The sequence below is a fragment of the Petaurus breviceps genome, unplaced genomic scaffold (genome assembly GCF_028583685.1).
Source record: "Petaurus breviceps papuanus isolate PSGF00001 unplaced genomic scaffold, PetGlider_PUasm1.0 120, whole genome shotgun sequence".
In the NCBI taxonomy this organism is placed as follows: Eukaryota; Metazoa; Chordata; class Mammalia; order Diprotodontia; family Petauridae; genus Petaurus; species Petaurus breviceps.
This window is the reverse complement of record NW_027185627.1, coordinates 4,153,587-4,170,473: the sequence shown is the minus strand read 5'-3', so window position 1 is coordinate 4,170,473 and position 16,887 is coordinate 4,153,587. Positions and strand designations below refer to the sequence as shown.

Here is a 16,887-nt window from a genome sequence, read left to right as displayed (position 1 = left end):
AGCCAGTGCTGTAATCTGCAGAGCTATGGGCCAGGAATAAAGAAGATGAGTTCAAAATTGTGTTAAAAATGAATTTTTAAGAGCTAAGAGGGTTCTTAACAGTTGTTACAACTACCTCCATTTTGTTCTGTAGTCACCATTTTGCTGTGAATTGCTTCATCATTTACTGCAAGATCAACTTGCAATGATGCTTGCTTTCTTCAGGATCTCCTTTCAGCCTACAAAAGGTTTTTTTTTTTTTTTTTAAAGCAATCGGGGTTAAGTAACTTGCTCAAGGTTACACGGCCAGTTATTTCTGGGTGTAGTGCTAAGTGTTTGAGCCCAGATTTGATCCAGGTCATCCTGACACTGGAGCCGGTGCTCTTACTCGCTGTGCTACCTGGCCGCCCCCTACAAAAGGCTTTTATTATTGCAAAGGATGACTTCAGTGCTCACAAAGACTCATTCCTTCTTTTGGAATAACTGATAAGCATCCTCTTTTGTTGTAACAAGTATTCTTTGCCCTCTATGTGACCAAGCTGCTTTGTAACAAGCACCCTCTTTGCTTCACATTATGTGAACAGTACAATGGTACAATAGTATAAATATTAGCCAGATTATTAGAGACATAAATGACTATCAACTACTGTCAGAGAGTATCTAGCTCTGAGTGAATAAATTAAGTTTTCCTATCTCTGTCTTCTGTGCTGGCTTATTGGCAGTGGCTAGTCAGTGAACCCAAAGAAAATTCATGCAACTCTAGCCTCAGACACTTACTGGCTATGTCACCCTAGACAAGTCACTTAATGGCTCTACTCTTAATGGCTCTTAATTTCCTCATCTTTCAAATAAGAGGTTGACTTGACAGACTCTAAGGGTTCATTCAGTTCTATATCTACAACTCTATGACTTGCAGTATACCCTCATAATTTCTCCCCACCCCCGCCCCCTCAGTTCTCCCTCTCAAAATGAAAACACAACCCTTCTGACAAGGAAGTATAGTCAGGCAAAACCAATACCCATATCGGCCATGTTAAAAAAAAGAACCACCAAAAAAAAATCAGGTGTCTCATTGGCCCAGAAGGTGGGTAGAATTCTTCATCATCAGTCCTTGGAAATAATGATTGAGCTTTTGCATTGATCAGAATTCTTGGTCTTTCAAAATTGTTCATTTATGCAATACTGATGTTGATAAATGATGATGATAAATTGTTCTCCTGATTCTACTCTTTATTCTGCATCAGTCTATAGAAGTCTTTCCAGGTTTCTCTGATCATTTCTTATAGCACAATAGTATGCCATTGCATTTATAGACTGTGATTTGTTCAGCCATTTTCCAACTTATGGGCACTCCATTTCCAATACAGGTATGCTGTAAGTCATAAGATCATAAGTTTTAGAACTGAACGGAACCTTAGAGGCAGCTATTAAGCTTTAAGACTAGACCTATGAGAATGAAAGTTACTTTTTCCTGGTGGTGGAGGGGACAGCAGTCTTTATATACCTCCCTCCTTATACATATCTTTGTATCATGGTCAGGACTCTGACTTAGCTGGCCACTGCCTGCCAATCCCCACTTCAGTCTAAGGCACATCAAATACCACTTCATCTGTTTCCCAGATCCTGGAAATGGTTCCAAAGGAACAGTGTCTGGACACCTAACACAACTAAGATATCACAACTGTGTAGCTTCCCAATACTGCAGCTTGGAGGATCTGGCATTGCACTTCAAGCAGTCATATGACAGTAGAAAAGACAACCCTGGGGGATGGGGGGGGGGACAGCTAGGTGGTGCAGTGAATAGAGCACCAGCCCTGAAGTCAGAAGGACCTTAGTTCAAATCTTTCCTCAGACACTTGACACAACTAGCTGTGTGACCTTGGACAAGTCACTTAACCCCAATTACCTTGCCTTCCCCACTCCAAAAAAAAAAAAAAAAAGACAGCCCTGGCTGCTCACTGTTTAGTATCCCCATGAGTTAAAATATCTTATTCTGCTCTTCCTGACCACCACCACACCCTTCTAGTCATTATGATAAGTTTATAAGTAGCCAGTATAAAGGAACAATAGCAGGAAATAAAATTGCAAAGGAGAACCTGAAGTCATGTACAAACTGTCCCAAAGATCAAAGGAGCAGAATTTAAAAACTGTATTACAAAATTCACATCCTGATAATATGTGGTGAATCAGCAGAAGCCATCGAGGTACTGCTGTCAGGACCTTTTGGTTCTATGGATATGAGTTGTATGTAAAATATGTAAGTATGATGTCAATTCCCGACAAAACTCAGATCTCCAGAGCAGCAGAACATTCAAAAGGTCCTGATAACTTTGAGATGTAATTTTGAAGTTTCACTGATAACTTTGGGATTTGACTATGTTAGTGCCCTTACCCCAAGGTGGCACAGATAGGATCTGTTCTGTTTTCCCCCAAGAAAGCTGTAATAATGAGACCTCAAACTCCTCCCCAGCACCCCCCCCCCCACAGTATTCCATCTCCATCTCCATCAGGGCCATGCTGCCTAGGACTCCCCATGGTAATCCATGGCTATGTGAGTGATATCCTCTGCCTCACTCTGCCTTTCTTCGACATCCTGTTCCCTCATCCGGAGCCACACAGTCTGCCCAAGCGTCTCTTTCACCGCTTGTCTCTGCCTTTATGGGCTTTTTGCCCTGATGCCTTCTGTGTTAAATTAGAGGGTGATTGCTACCCCATTTCCCACTGACCATTTGTGGTCTCTCCCAGTGAGTATACAAAGAAGCAAGCGTGCCTGCCCCCATCTCATAATTTCATCAATTAACGATCACTTCTTGCCAAAAGGTACCTTCTTTTACATGAATATGGGATATTGCCTAGGAGGCTGCAGAATGCCCCATTCAGGATTTGTAACAATGGACCCAAGGGACAAAGGGAACTGGGTAATATGCTTCACTTGTACAGAGAAGGGCTCCACTATGGTTAGGGAGAGAATTGAGCTATGGTGCATAAATCACTCCTGAAAAGGAGGACAAAAACTGATAAGGACATCCTTAGGATCACATCTTGTCTGTCTCCTGCCCCAAGATATCTCTGTCCTTTTCCAGAGTGAGAAAAAAATATGGCTCCAGAGAGCTTTAAGTTGCAACTCATCATTGCCTTTGCCAATGCGATGTTTTCCTAAAATGGAAGGATAACACTAGTAGCCTGAATTGGGGTTGAAACCCCATCCAACAGTTGACCTACTATCTGTTCCCTCTGGAGAAGTGATTGCCACGACTGATGGAAAAAATATTTATTCTCCAACTGTGTGAGGGTGAAGGCTATTCCCACCTACCTGTTTGAGGAGGAGATGCTAAACACAATCCAGCTGGTACAAGAGCTGGGCATGTCAACAGTGGAGACTTGGAGAGAAGACTCGTGATAGCAATTTTTTTACAGTTAAATTTTATTTTTTTCAAAAAAGCATTTGTTTTTTCTACTTCCAGATCTCCCCATCCCCACCACCCACCATGGGAAAAAAAGTCAAAATTAAAATACAACCCTTGTAATAAGTAAGCATAGTCAGGCAAAACCAATACCTATACTGGCCATGTCCAAAAATAAAGGTGGCTCATTCTGCTTATTAGTCCATCACCTCTCTGCCAGAAGGTGAGTAGAATTCTTCATCATCAGTCCTCTGGAATAATGATTAAGCTTTGCATAGATTAGAGTGCTTAAGTCTTTCAAAATTATTTATTTATACAATATTGATGTTGCAATATAAATTGTTCTCCTGGTTCTGCTCTCTTCATTCCGCCTCACTCTATATAAACCTTCCCAGGTTTCTCTGAAATAATCCTTTTCATCATTCCTTACAGCACAATAGTATTCCATTGCATTCACATACCATGATTTGTTCAGTCACTCCCTATTTGATGGGCATGTCCTTAGTTTCCACTTCTTTGCCACCACAAAAAGAGCTGCTATTCAGATTCTTGTGTATTTACAGACCCTTTCCTCCTTTATTTGATCTCTGTGGGCACAGGCCTAGTAATGATATCACTTTGTCAATGGATAAACATAGTTTAGTAAATTTGGGGAGTATAGTTACAAATTGTTTTCTAGAACGGCTGGACCAAATCATAACTCTATTATGTGTCTCTTTGCTTGAACCTCAGTAAGTTATAAATTGGGACCCAGAATTAAGTTTACCCTACCTTCAGAAAATAAAAATGGGCACTTTCCCCTAGACTCCTTTAGGAAGTTTGTAAGTGATAGCAGTTTTGTCAGCTATGGGACGTGACAAGGAGGACTGGCTGGTGCTGTTCTGTGTGGATAAGCAGACTTGGCAATAGTTATTAATAGGGCTTTGGTTATTGTGAGGTTAGTTACCTGGGGAGTTTGGCCGACTCTTTTCTTACCTTTAGTCACATCCATAACCCCTATCTTCTCTTATGTTTTTTACTTTGAGGCTGCCTGAAGTTTATCCAGAAAAGTCCAGTTTTCCCCCAAGGTCCCAAATGACTGGAAAGATGAACTCTAGAAGCCTGTCCTCTGAACTCTACCTCCCATATTTTTAAGGAGTTATTCCCTTAAGTATGGACAACTAGGTGGTGCAGTGGATTAAGTGCCAGCCCTAGAGTCTGGAAGATCGCAGTTCAAATCCGGCCTCAAATACTAGCTGTGTGACCCTGGGTAAGTGATTTAATCCTCTTTGCCTCAGTTACCTCATCTTTAAAATGAACTAGAGAAAGAAATGGTAAACCACTCCAGTATCTTTGCCAAGAAAACCCCAAATGGGGTCACGAAGAGTCAGACCTAACTGAAAACAACTGAACAACAAAATTCCCTTATGTTCTCTTCACATTCACACTCTCCCCACCTGAAAGAAGCCAATAACTCTTACACCTAAAGTACAGTGGCTTCAGTGCTGGATGCTGAAATTTTGAGTCACTGTAGCCCTTAGCCAAAGAGGGAGACCTATAGCCATTGTGTCTGCCTAAAGGAGAGGGGAAGCAGCGAAGACCACTCCTTAAGTGGTCACAGCTCAAAGCAGAAGGTAGATAAGTCTCAGAGGCTATTTCCCTTACTCACAAACACAGGCATGTCCCCACTGCGCAAAGTCCCTGTTCAAGAAATCAGGCTGTTGTTCAATCATTCAGTCATGTCTGCCTCTTTGTGACCCTATAGATCATAAAACACCAGGCCCTTGTATCCTTCACTATCTCTCAGAGTCTGTCCAAGGTCAGGGTTGTTGTTTCCATGATACTATCTATTTATCTCATCCTCAGGTACAAAAGCCCACTATCCCATGAGCCCCTTAAAATCTATATCTAACATCTCTTGATGAAATAAGGTGAACTGGGGTATCACTGGAAATGAGAAGGAAGACCAGTAAGATCAAAGTCACAATGAGTTTTCAAAAACAGATTGTACCAGCATAGTGCCCTTTGAATGATCCAGGAAGTATCTCACAGAACCATTTCTTATTGGGAATGCCCTTGCTGAAAGCTGGCCTCAGAGTCAAGAAGATATACATTTAAGAGCTACCTCTAATGGGTCCTGACTTTGTGAATCCAGACAAAACATGTCACCCCTCAGGGCTCTCTGAGGTGATATGTATAAATAGAGGGCATTTCCCTCTATCAATGAAATTACAGACATAGCCAAAAATAAAATGCATTTGTCAAGGAAGAAAAGGAGCCAAAACAGTGTTTAAAATTTTAATCAATTCTTATGGAAATGTAAACATTGATCTTGTCAACATAGGATCTCCACATATCAGGTGCTCACATCATAATGAACATTTTTATATAAGACATTTTATTTTGTGTTAATCAATCTACCTGATCCACTGGGCTACCCCAAAACATTTTGCCATGAATATTAGGGAAAGGGGGATGGGTTAGACATGCAATAATGATGCCAGGTCTTTATACTCAGAAAATACTCTTATTCTCTAAACTTGGGTACAGGTACAATGTTAGGGTCAACATTCCAAGAGCTTAGAAGAAACCACATGCAGAGCAACCAGGGCAATATTCCAAGCAAAATTGGGTGGGACTTTTAAATTTCCATTCTTAACGTTAGAGCCTTCTTTGGTGAACATCACTCTTGCAGCTATAACATTCCAGTAGGCTGAGGGATACTCTCCCAGCACTGAAAATTCGGTCTGGGGTATATCATAGCTATACACTCTGCTAGATCAAGGATACACCCTCAAGTCCTAGAATTTATGTCTGGCACACAATCTGACAGTTTCCTGCCTACCAGAGACCTACCTGATTTGTTTTTTTAAAGCAATGACATCATAATTCCTCTCTGCTCCCAGTGGAATATTCCAGTACATTGGTGCATTTTAGATTCATTCATTTGCAGAGCTCAGATTCATAGTGATGGGGTAAGGGTGGAGAAAATGGGTGGAAAACAGTTCTAGAAAACTTCAATACCTTTCTAGGAAAAAAAAATCATCAGCTATCATTATTAAGCAGTTTACACATGGGAGAGAACTAGTCAGTGATGGCTTTGTTCCTATGGAATCTCAGTTTTGAAGGTGTGAGAGTTGCCCTCTATCCTGCTAACCAGATGTAAAACAAAGCCCAAAACAACTCTGTGGAGTTTTATCATGCCCAGATTTGTAATTAGAGCATAGAATAACTTGACAATTCTATTTGCAGTAGAGGTATTACTCGTCACATAAACATTTACAACTTATCTCATGCACATTATTCATAAAACTGTGAAATCTTGGAAGGGAGCCCTCTTGTTTCTATGGATTTGCAAAGGCCATTTTTTTCATGCTTGGAATACAGTTCCTTTTCCTCCTCTCTGCTTTGCAGAATCCCTCACTTCCTTCAAGGCTAAGTGAAAGTACTACGTCACAAACAAGATCAGTCCTAATGCCCTCAACTGCCCATGTCCATCCCTGCCAAAAAAAAAATATTACTATTTTTATTTTGTATTTACTTTTTTGTATAATGTTGTCTTCCTGTTCCTCCCCTCCCCCATTTGAATGTAAGCTTTTTGACAGTACGGACTATTGTTCTGGTTGCCTAGGATAGTACCTGGCACTTACTAAGCATTTGTTGAATAAGTTTCCTTTAAAGTTGTCTACTCTGACCCCTACCTAGTACACTGTCACATCTACCTTTTACCCTCTAACTCTTGCCAGTCATAACTAAAACTTCCATAAAATCAGGGTGACAACATTTGCAACATCACACCGCGTGGCACCCATGGAAGCTGTTGAAGAATGAAGGCCCCAAAAAGTGTGTGCTTAGACCAGCCACAGAAGGAAGAGGGCTCTTCCTTCCAGTTCTAGTAAGTTCTTCCCCAGCTTCAAGAAAACACAAGGGAGCTAGCTCTGCCTTCACACACAGAGAGCTCATGGGATTTATCCAGTAAAATGAAGTTCCAGGAAGTGGGTAGGTCCCTTCCAGCAGAGATCAACATATCGAAGTCTAACAAATTACAGCTCGTTAGCAAGCCAGCATCAAATGCCCTTGAGTCACTGAGCTTTGTTCTTGGCCCTCACTGCCCCCCCCAAAAAACTGTCCTATAACTTTTCTGAGACAGGTTCACTTTTCAAGAGGAAAAAAATCTTTTAATCACAAAATCTTTTTACCTCATAGGATTTAGAGCCAAAAAAAAAAAAAAAATCCAGAGATCATGTAATCTAACTCCCTCATTTTCAGAAGAATAACCTGAGGCCTCAGCAGAATAAGTGATGTCCCTGAGGTCAAAATGTTCTTTCCATTACACCAAGCTAGTCACCCACCCAAAGATAAAAAGAAATGAGAAAATATTTTCAATCAAGTTAAGCACATACTGTATTTTAGCAAAGTAATTAGAAGTAGCAGAGTACAGTTGCCACTGTCAGACTGGTAACAGAACTTTTCTACCCTAGTTCCATAGTAAATAGGAAGTGAGCCTCTGATTCCTATAAAGCAAAAGAATAGGTAGGCTATAATACCTGCGATTTACCTGTGCTGTCACAGCCCAGTGGAAAGGAATCCTTTTGCAGGCAGCCAAAGAGTAACTCTCTGACCTTAACTATAATTTTATTGTTCTGGGAAAATAAAGCTTTTTTCAGAAAAATGTAGTCAGATACCTGTCTACATGCTAACCAGAGCTCACAAGATCCATCTCCTTTGGGCTGTCTCTAAAACAAGTAGATTCTGGTCTGAGACTAGGAATCCCCAACATAGTTTAGATTTATGCAGGTGGGAATTTGCCTTTCACAGCTATACCTTTAGGCTGATAAGATTCTAGAAGCAATGAATGCCTGGCTCTCAAAAGAAGGAGATTCTCAAGAAAGTGTGTGTGGGGGGGGGAATCCTGACAAAACACTAATAAAGGTAACTCTTGCCCAGTTTCCACTCTGAGTAGTTTACGGGAAGAAATGTTCTCTTAACTAGAGGAAGAAAAAATATCTTGGCTTTCCTGCTAGATAGAAAAAGGAGAGGGGATTAAAGATATCTAAAGCAGGGAGAGAGGAATGAGACACCTGGCCAAGATATTACAGTATTTCTCATAATTAAAAATCCCACAAAAAACATTATACTAGTTCCTGAGTTCCTGGCTTTCTCAGGACCCAATGCTCTGGTGCTCTGTGTCTCAGCACATCCTTGTCTCAGGAACAAAGTGCTGAGTACACTGGAGGAATGCCATCTAATCTTTGGATGAAAAGCATTAGAAGTGCAAAGTGTTAGAAATACAAAGTGCTTTTAAGAACAGGTTCCTTTAGTGTCTTTAGCCCTGACTTCACTGGGCCAGTGAACAAGATGGCCCAAAAAAAGTTCAATCCAAGGACTGTTCCCAGCCCCTCTCTGGGCCTCAAGGCAAGAGCAGTCTTAGAAAGCAGAAGTCTGGGATTCTTTTATCTAAGCAGCCCCTGAGCTTTGATATTGTAATTACCCCGAAGTAAAAGGATGTGCCCACCAGTTGTGATCAGATTGTGGGTATTGGCCTTGGAGAGCCCCTGGCATGGATGGGAAGCACCAGCTGTGCCATCCAGGCCCTCCCACCCTTACAGTTCCCATTGGCTATCCTCAAGAAGAGGAACAAGGTAGAGGTAGCCTGAATTCTCTGTGTCAAACATACTTCTCTGGAGTACAGAGCCAAAACCAAACAATGAAGTAGACCTGAAGAGAGTCTTTGGGCCCTAATTCCAAAAACACATTCTCCTTACCTCCTTGCCCTCTCCTCCTGCCTTGTCACAAAGTATTTACAATCTCATTTAAAGAAGGATTTTACTCATCCATTCACACTCAAGGAATCTTTGTCTGATTGGATCATTCAACTTTCACACATTAAGACTGTCTCTGGTATTGCAAAAAAATAAAATGCTCCCCTTTTATGTTCTGCCATGACACAATACCTCATGCAGGGCTTGCAGAAATGGATCCATGTCTCTGGTCTCACAAGCCATGAAGAAGCAAGGGTGTGTCTTAGCAGAAGGAGCAAGTACTAAATAGTCCTTTTGCTCCTTGAGGAGAATGGAGTTAGAAACAGAGACCTAATCCTCCTGAGTGTTATATTAGCTTTTCAGAATTGTGTGAAGTTTTTTAAAAAGTCAGCTTATTCCAAAAGATAGGTATGTCCATAACTTAATAGTTTTTAGTCAAAATAGAAATAAATATGTTCAAATATATTTTACAACATGCAGTTCATTCTCAATAATAAATAAATCTTGGGATTAAAAAGTTTTAGAACCTTTTCCCTCCAATCCCACACACATACAAGTACACACACACACACACACACACACACAGAGCAGCTCTCCAAGAGAGGTAGGCTCTGAAGTACAAAAATGTACCTTAAGTATTTCGGGAAAAGGCGATCTGCTTTTCGATAGCCCTTTGACACAACTTATTGCTCATATACCTGAGAAGGAAAGAGAAGAGCCAACAAGTACTTATCTTCAGAGGCCCAGGGATCACTGGGCAGCCCGGTTCTGTGCAGGACCGGTGGGAGAAAGGATGCTCGAGGAAGGACAGACAGTTCCCCTTCTTCTCCAGGTTTTGAATTAGTGTGGAAGTCCTCTTGCTCCATGCCCCAAAATGCAGTTCCTACATCGAGGTGGATATATTTGCAGTCTGTACAATTCTGATGGTTACATATCCCACCACTTGGAAAAGGCTCACTTAAGGCTATGGCTCTAGAGGAGACACTTATCTTCCTGTGAACAAGTCCTGATGGCTAAATAAATACTATATTCTCTCCAATCTTATCCTCATCCATACCCACCCCATGACCCCAAGGCCCCTTCTGGTACCTCCTGGAGGAAGGAGATGATTTCTCTCTGGTTCAGAAATTATCTCTTAGGGACCCTCAGAAGACCAGATGAGCTCTAGAGCCCATTCTAGGATCAGATCAGAGCTGGTGCCATATTTCAGTTTGGGAGTCCAAGAACACTTGGTTTTATTCTAGAGAAGATAAGAACTCCTGGGTTCACAACAAAACCACCCTGGCCTCCCAAATGTTACCCTTAATACAAAGGATGATACCCCCCATCAGACCCATCTTCACAGAACTAATCTCAAACTTGCCACTGGAAGGCTGGGCCTGGGGAAATGGCCATTGACTTCAGATATAATAGTGTGCACATGGGAATGAGAAGCAGCATGGGGTGGCGGAAAGAGGACAGCGGCCTCATGGTCAGGAAGATCTGTGCTGAAGTCCTGCCTCTGACGTGTGCTAGGTGTGTGTTCGTGGCAAGTCGCCTAACTTCTCGACGCCTCCGGTGATGTGCATCAGTGGAGGAAGTCTCGATGCCTCCGGTGATGTGCATCAGTGGAGGAAGTCTCCATACTAGGAGCTCCCTACCCTGATGAACTCACAGGTCTAGGTTTGGGGGGTGAGGAAGGGGCCAAGTTAGAACTGTTAAGTCTCGTTAAGGAGGCATCTGCCACAAACTCAGATGCACCTGCTATAAAACCAAAATATGAGCTGATTATCATGGTAGACTCCAGAGAGCTACCAACTCTGGCAGTTTCTGAACCCAGGCTACCAGTCCTTATGGTCTTGGCCCTCAGCTTAGGCAGGATTTCTGGCTCTGGACACTTCCAGGCGCCGGAGTACAGCAGGATCCCCAACATGGCTCAGACCCGGCTATCTGGAGATGAGGGAGCCACTCTGAGACTGGTTGGAAGAAGTTGTAGTGGCACTGAGCTGTGAGAAACCACTGGTACAGGACTCCAGACTGGACATGGATCCCCTGGGAAGGAAGAGCCCAGAGCTACTCATTACATCTTCACAGTCACGTGGGCCCCGTGCCCAAGACATCTCCTCTCTCTGTGTCTTTGAATGAGTTATCACCCCCATGCCTGGAAGAGTCCCTAGCTTCCTTCAAAGTTCAGCTTACATGTCACCTCCCCCTCCCCCTGAAGTCTTTCCTAATCCCTTCATGTGCCAGTAATTACTTGGCATATTATGGAATATTTTTTGTTATCACTTTTCTGTGTTCATACTCTTCCTCACTGTGTCAACTCCTTCAAGGCAGGGATTGTTTCATCTTTGTCCTTGGGTCCCCATCACCTAGCATAGTGCCTGGCACCTAGTAGATGAGCAAATAAATGCTTGCTGAATGAATGAAGGCATGCCAGTAGAGGGAAAAACCTTATTGTTGGAAATGAGGCTCCAGAATACCTTTAACATGGCTGAGAACCACAACTGTCCCCATACCAAGTAGCAAGAGGAAAAGCAAATGAAAATAATAAGAACAGATGCTGGGAGACGCATATTGCTAAGAAATTAATAAAGAGGGGCGGCTGGTGGCGCCGTGAGTGAAGCACTGGCCCGGAGTCAGGGGGACCCGAGTTCGGATCCGTCCTCAGACACTCAACACCCACACAAAAAAGCTAGCTGTGTGACCTTGGGCAAGTTACTTAACCCCAGTAGCCCTCCAAAAGGCAAAAAAAATAAAAAATAAATTAATAAAGAGTAAGAGCAATGATTTTAGATTCTAGACTGCTCGACCAGAAAGTACAAGCAAGGAGTACAATCTATGCCAAGCTTCGAACACTGACTGCTCCATTACAACAACCCAAACGACACTGTGATGTGGCCTTGCGAATCATCCATGCATAAGGAAGCCTCCCCCGTCTCCACTCCCAGAACGTTCCATGCTGGAGTTAATGGGTACAGGTAATATCCCCAAAGGGAGAGTGCCTGCCTCAGAAGCTCCCTCTGGGGATTTTCTCTACAGAGAATCAACAAAGCTAGAGGATGGGTATTAGGACCAGCCTTTAAACAGTGCTCCGGATGTTCCCCAATGGATCATTTCCTCAGAAGTCTTTGTGGAGGACATTTTAAAATCATTAATTTTTTTTTCCTTAGGCGAGTTCTTTTGTATTCATGATTGAAAGGCTGATTGTTTAGGGGGAAGTGTTTTTTGCTGGGGTTTGTTTTAAGGCAGTCTCTACTGTAAATTTAGAAGGTAAAGAAGTAGTGAATACACAAAATGAGACCTATTTGGTCAATGTGGGAATTTCTGTTTGCTTATTTGACATGTACATCTGTTATAGGGATTTTGATTTTTTCTTTTTCAACTGGGGATGGAAGTGGGAGGGAGAGATGATAAATGCTTGCTAATTAAAAAAACAAATGAAAAAGGAGGCAGTGAAGTTTGAATCCTTTCATTGTATAGCACTAAAAATATTACCTGTATCTATGGGGGGGAGGGGAAGAGGATAAAGAAGAATCAAGCACAGAACCTATCAAGAAGGGGGTAAGGAAATCCCCATTTCTCCCCTGAGCTCTAGTCTCACATCTCCTGACTCACATCTTCTAACCCTAAATGATGGATCTCTCCACTGACAGGTCCTACCTAGTACTTCCAACTCAGTGAATAGAACATGTAACTTGAATTTAGAGGGCCTGGGCTCAAATCTTGACTCTTCTGCTTATTTCAGTGACCATGGACAAGTCACTGGACTTCTCTGGAACTCAATCTCCTCATCTGTAAAATGAAGGGAACAGCCTCCAAGCACAATGCCTGGCACATAATAAGGGCTTAATCAATGCTTCTTGACTTGGCTTTTCTTCTGAGATCCTTTCCAGTCCTAAATTTATGCTCCTATATCTTAAACTGAATTTCCATCTTACCTCTAAACCTGCATCTCCTCCCAACTTATCTATTTTGCTTATGGCATTACCCTTCCTCAAACAGAATGTAAACTACCTGAGGACAGGGAGAGTTTTTTTTGTTTGTCTCTTTATCTTCCACACACAGCACCTCACCTGGAAATACTAGGGATTTAATAAATGCTTCTTGAAGTGAATTTAATTCTGGCTCATAACCTGAGTATCCTATTTGCCTTCTCTCCCTCCTCCCTCAAAAGAAATCAGGTACCAAATCCAGTCAGTTCTACCACCATCTCTCTCATGCCCATCCCTCTCTCTGCTCTGCCACCCTGGCCTCATCACCTTCTGCCTGAATCATGACAATACATCTCAGTTGGTTTCCTGTCTTCAGTCTGTTCCCCCATCATGCATCCTTCACACAGCTGCAAAAGTAACTGTCCTAATGAAGGTCTAACTATGTCAGGCCTCTATTCAACAACCCTCAGCTGGCTCTCCAGGGCTGACGGGGAAGAACACAAAACCCTTCACTGAGTTCTGAAGGTCCTGTACAATCTGACTCCAGTCTGTCGCTCCATCTTTGTTCCACATCATTTCCCTTCATGTACTCTAACATCCCAGCCAAAACGAGGACTAGATAGTTCTCAGCCTTATTCTATCTCCTGCCTTTGTGTATGCATGAAAGTCACATTCTCCATGGGATATACTCCCTCCTTATCTCTGCCTACTGAGATCCTTCTCTTCCTTCTAGCCTCAGCCCAATTGTCACTTCCTCCGTGAAGCCTTCCTTACTTCCCTCCAATTCAAAGTGTTTTCTCTACACTGAAAGTTTTCTAGAACTCTCTCTGGATCTCTCTTGTCCCCATCACACTCCATATAAAAAAAAAAAGTTATCTATTTACATGTTCTTCCCCTCCCTAATAAATTATAATGCTACTCAAGGGCAGGGGGGTATGTTGCTTTTTTTTTCCTCTGTAGCATCAATGTTTCCACAGTGCTTGCACATAGAAGGCATTGAAGAAATGTTTTGAAGAAATAATTGTTGAATTTTGCCAAAATGCCTTGCTCTGCTGAGTGGTCTACTTCTCTCTCATGTTTCTTCCACAAATAAGAAGGTTCATGATGCTCACAGGCTAAGCCAAAATTTCTTACTTCAATTTCCTGATACACTTTTTTCTTTTTCTTTTTTTTTTGTCTTTTTGGAGAGGGGAAGGCAGGGTAATTGGGGTTAAGCGACTTGTCCAAGGTCACAAGGCTAGTAAGTGTGTCAAGTGTCTGAGGCTGGATTTGAACTCAGGTCCTCCTGACTCCAGTGCCAGTGCCACCTGGCTGCCCTAATACACCCTCTTTTCCCTAGATCTATCATCTCTGGTCATAAATCTCAGAACATGATCACTATGTCTATCTGCCAGTTATTGCTAATCATTTTTTCTAACACCTTCATCAAAACCTTTTTTAAAAAAAAGGTCCTGACTTCAGGTAGGGGCTTATCAACTTAGACTTGGAGGCAGGAAGACCTCAGTTTGGGCCTCAAATACTTACTAACTATATGACACTTATTAAGAGTATGACCTTGAGAAAATCATTAAATATCTCTGAGCCTCAATATGTCCCTCTATTGAATGGGAATGATAATAATAGTATCTGTCACACAGGACTGTTGTGAGGATCAAATAAGATAATGAGTGTAAAGCACTTTATAAACCTTAAGCAATTTTTGAATGTGATTTATTATGGCGATGATTCTAATCAACTTCGTCTTCCTCAGCTACATGCCCTCCCTTCCCAGATGACCTGATCCCATGGTTCCTACCTGAAGTCTACAGATGCAAGGACCTCATAGTAGTATAGGAGCTTGCACTTGTGACCGGGGCTCTGCACAGATGTCACGGCATCATCCACTCGAGTGAGGCTGCTGGCTGCACAGGCTAAAGGAGTGGCCATCTTCCACTGAAGCAGGTAGAAACCTGGCCAACGAGTCACGTGGGAGCCCTGAAATAGAGAGAGTTGTGTGCCAGCTAGGTTCCTCTCCAATCAACTGCTTCACAGAGCTCCCAAGCTGATTCCATCTAGATCTGTGGTCCCAAAATGCACCCTCCATTATTTGGCATTTAGAGCCCCTCAGAGTCTGATTCCAACTCATCTTTCCAGACTGGTTACACATTGCTCTCCCATACATGCTCCAGACGGCAGGCAAACTTGTTGTTATTACTTGGGGTTCCCCCATACACAACGTCCCTTCTCCAGAGGCCTTCACCTAGCCTGTCCCCATACACAACGTCCCTTCTCCAGAGGCCTTCACCTAGCCTGTCCCCATACACAACGTCCCTTCTCCAGAGGCCTTCACCTAGCCTGTCCCCATACACAATGTCCCTTCTCCAGAGGCCTTCACCTAGCCTGTCCCCATAACAACGTTCCTTCTCCAGAGGCCTTCACCTAGCCTGTCCCCATACACAACGTCCCTTCTCCAGAGGCCTTCACCTAGCCTGTCCCACCTGGGTAGAATCCTCTCTGCCTCTTGGAATACCTCTTTATCACCTCCACCTCGTGGAACACATAACTCCACTCAAGACTCAGCCCAAGTCCTTCAAGAAGTCTATCCTAATTCTTTCAATTTTTAGTGCCTCACCATAACCAAAGTGCCTTTGTACTTATGTGAATTTATTGTTTCGCATCAGAGAAATATAAGTTCCCTGAGGAAAGGGTCTATCAGGGGTGGGGAACCTGTGGCCTTGAACCTGTAGCCCTCGAGGTCCCCAAGTGTAGCCCTTTGACCGAATCCAAATTTTATAGAACAAATCCTTTTATTAATGGGATTTGTTCTGTGAAGTTTGGATTCAGTCAAAGGGCCACATTTGAGGACCTAGAGGGTCGCATGTGGCCTTAAGGTCACAGGTTACCCACCCCTGGTAGATGCCTCACTTTTGTCTTTGTACCATCTCCAAAACCTAGAATGGTGCCCAGTACATAGAAGGTGCTTAATAAATGCTTGTGAATGGATTGATGCTTAGGGGTAGTTGAGATCTCCCAAAAGTCAAAACAAGCAGTTTCTAAAAGACTGAATGAGATAGTGAAAAGGTCACATGGACTTGGAGCCCTTGGCTTGAATCCTAGTTCTGACACTTTCTAGCTGTCTGACCACGGAAGAAGTCCCTCACATCTCTGAGCCTCCATTTCCTCATCTATAAAATGATGATAATACATGCACTACCTACCTCACAGAGGCGCTCTTAGGAAAATGCTTTGTAAGTCACAAGGTACTATATAACCATGAGCTAAGCTGTGAAAAGCCTTGGCATAACTTACATGCTCTGGATTCTACAGACCACCTTTAAAAATTAGCCTGGGGTTTAACAAAAAGAAGGTACCAGGTACATAAGTGTTTTAAACATTTGGCAAATTATGTTCCAATTTAGCCCTGCAGCATCACCACTATAATACTACCAACCAAAGAAAATGGCAAAGTTATTTCTGGGGCTGAAGATTATCACAGAACTATCAATTGTACCACTAAAGAAGATTCCAGGGCATTCTGAACAGAGTATCTCCAGCCAACTCAGCATGGGCTTCTTCCTCCTGATGAGTCCTTTCAACCCTCCTCTGGTGGCATATTGATCAATCTTCATTCCCATCTGTCCATCCACATTTGATGTAACTCAGCGTCCACTCCTTAAAAATCTTTCCTTTCTTGGCTTTTGTGATTCTGCCCTTTCCTGCTCTTCTGACAATTCTTTTGTCCACCTGTATTGGATCATCCTTCTGGAGCGGTAGGTGGTGCAGGGTGCTAGCCCTGGAGTCAGGAGGACCTGAGCTCAAATCCAACCTCAGACACTTAGCTATGTGACCCTGGGCAAGTCACTTAACCCT

General features: G+C 42.7%; 1 protein-coding gene across 1 annotated transcript in view; it reads right to left on the bottom strand.

Moving 5' to 3' along the window:
- Window positions 1-5,646: 5,646 nt before the first annotated feature.
- The window catches only part of SEC14L5 (SEC14 like lipid binding 5), a 106,165-nt gene continuing 94,924 nt past the window's right edge, over window positions 5,647-16,887 (bottom strand). The window contains exons 15-16 of the mRNA XM_069089855.1: window positions 14,834-15,012; window positions 5,647-11,155 (exon numbers count right to left, since the gene is read on the bottom strand). Of these exons, the coding sequence (XP_068945956.1) occupies window positions 11,050-11,155; window positions 14,834-15,012 (285 nt within the window). The 3' untranslated portion in view covers window positions 5,647-11,049. The remainder of the gene's footprint in view (window positions 11,156-14,833; window positions 15,013-16,887) is intronic.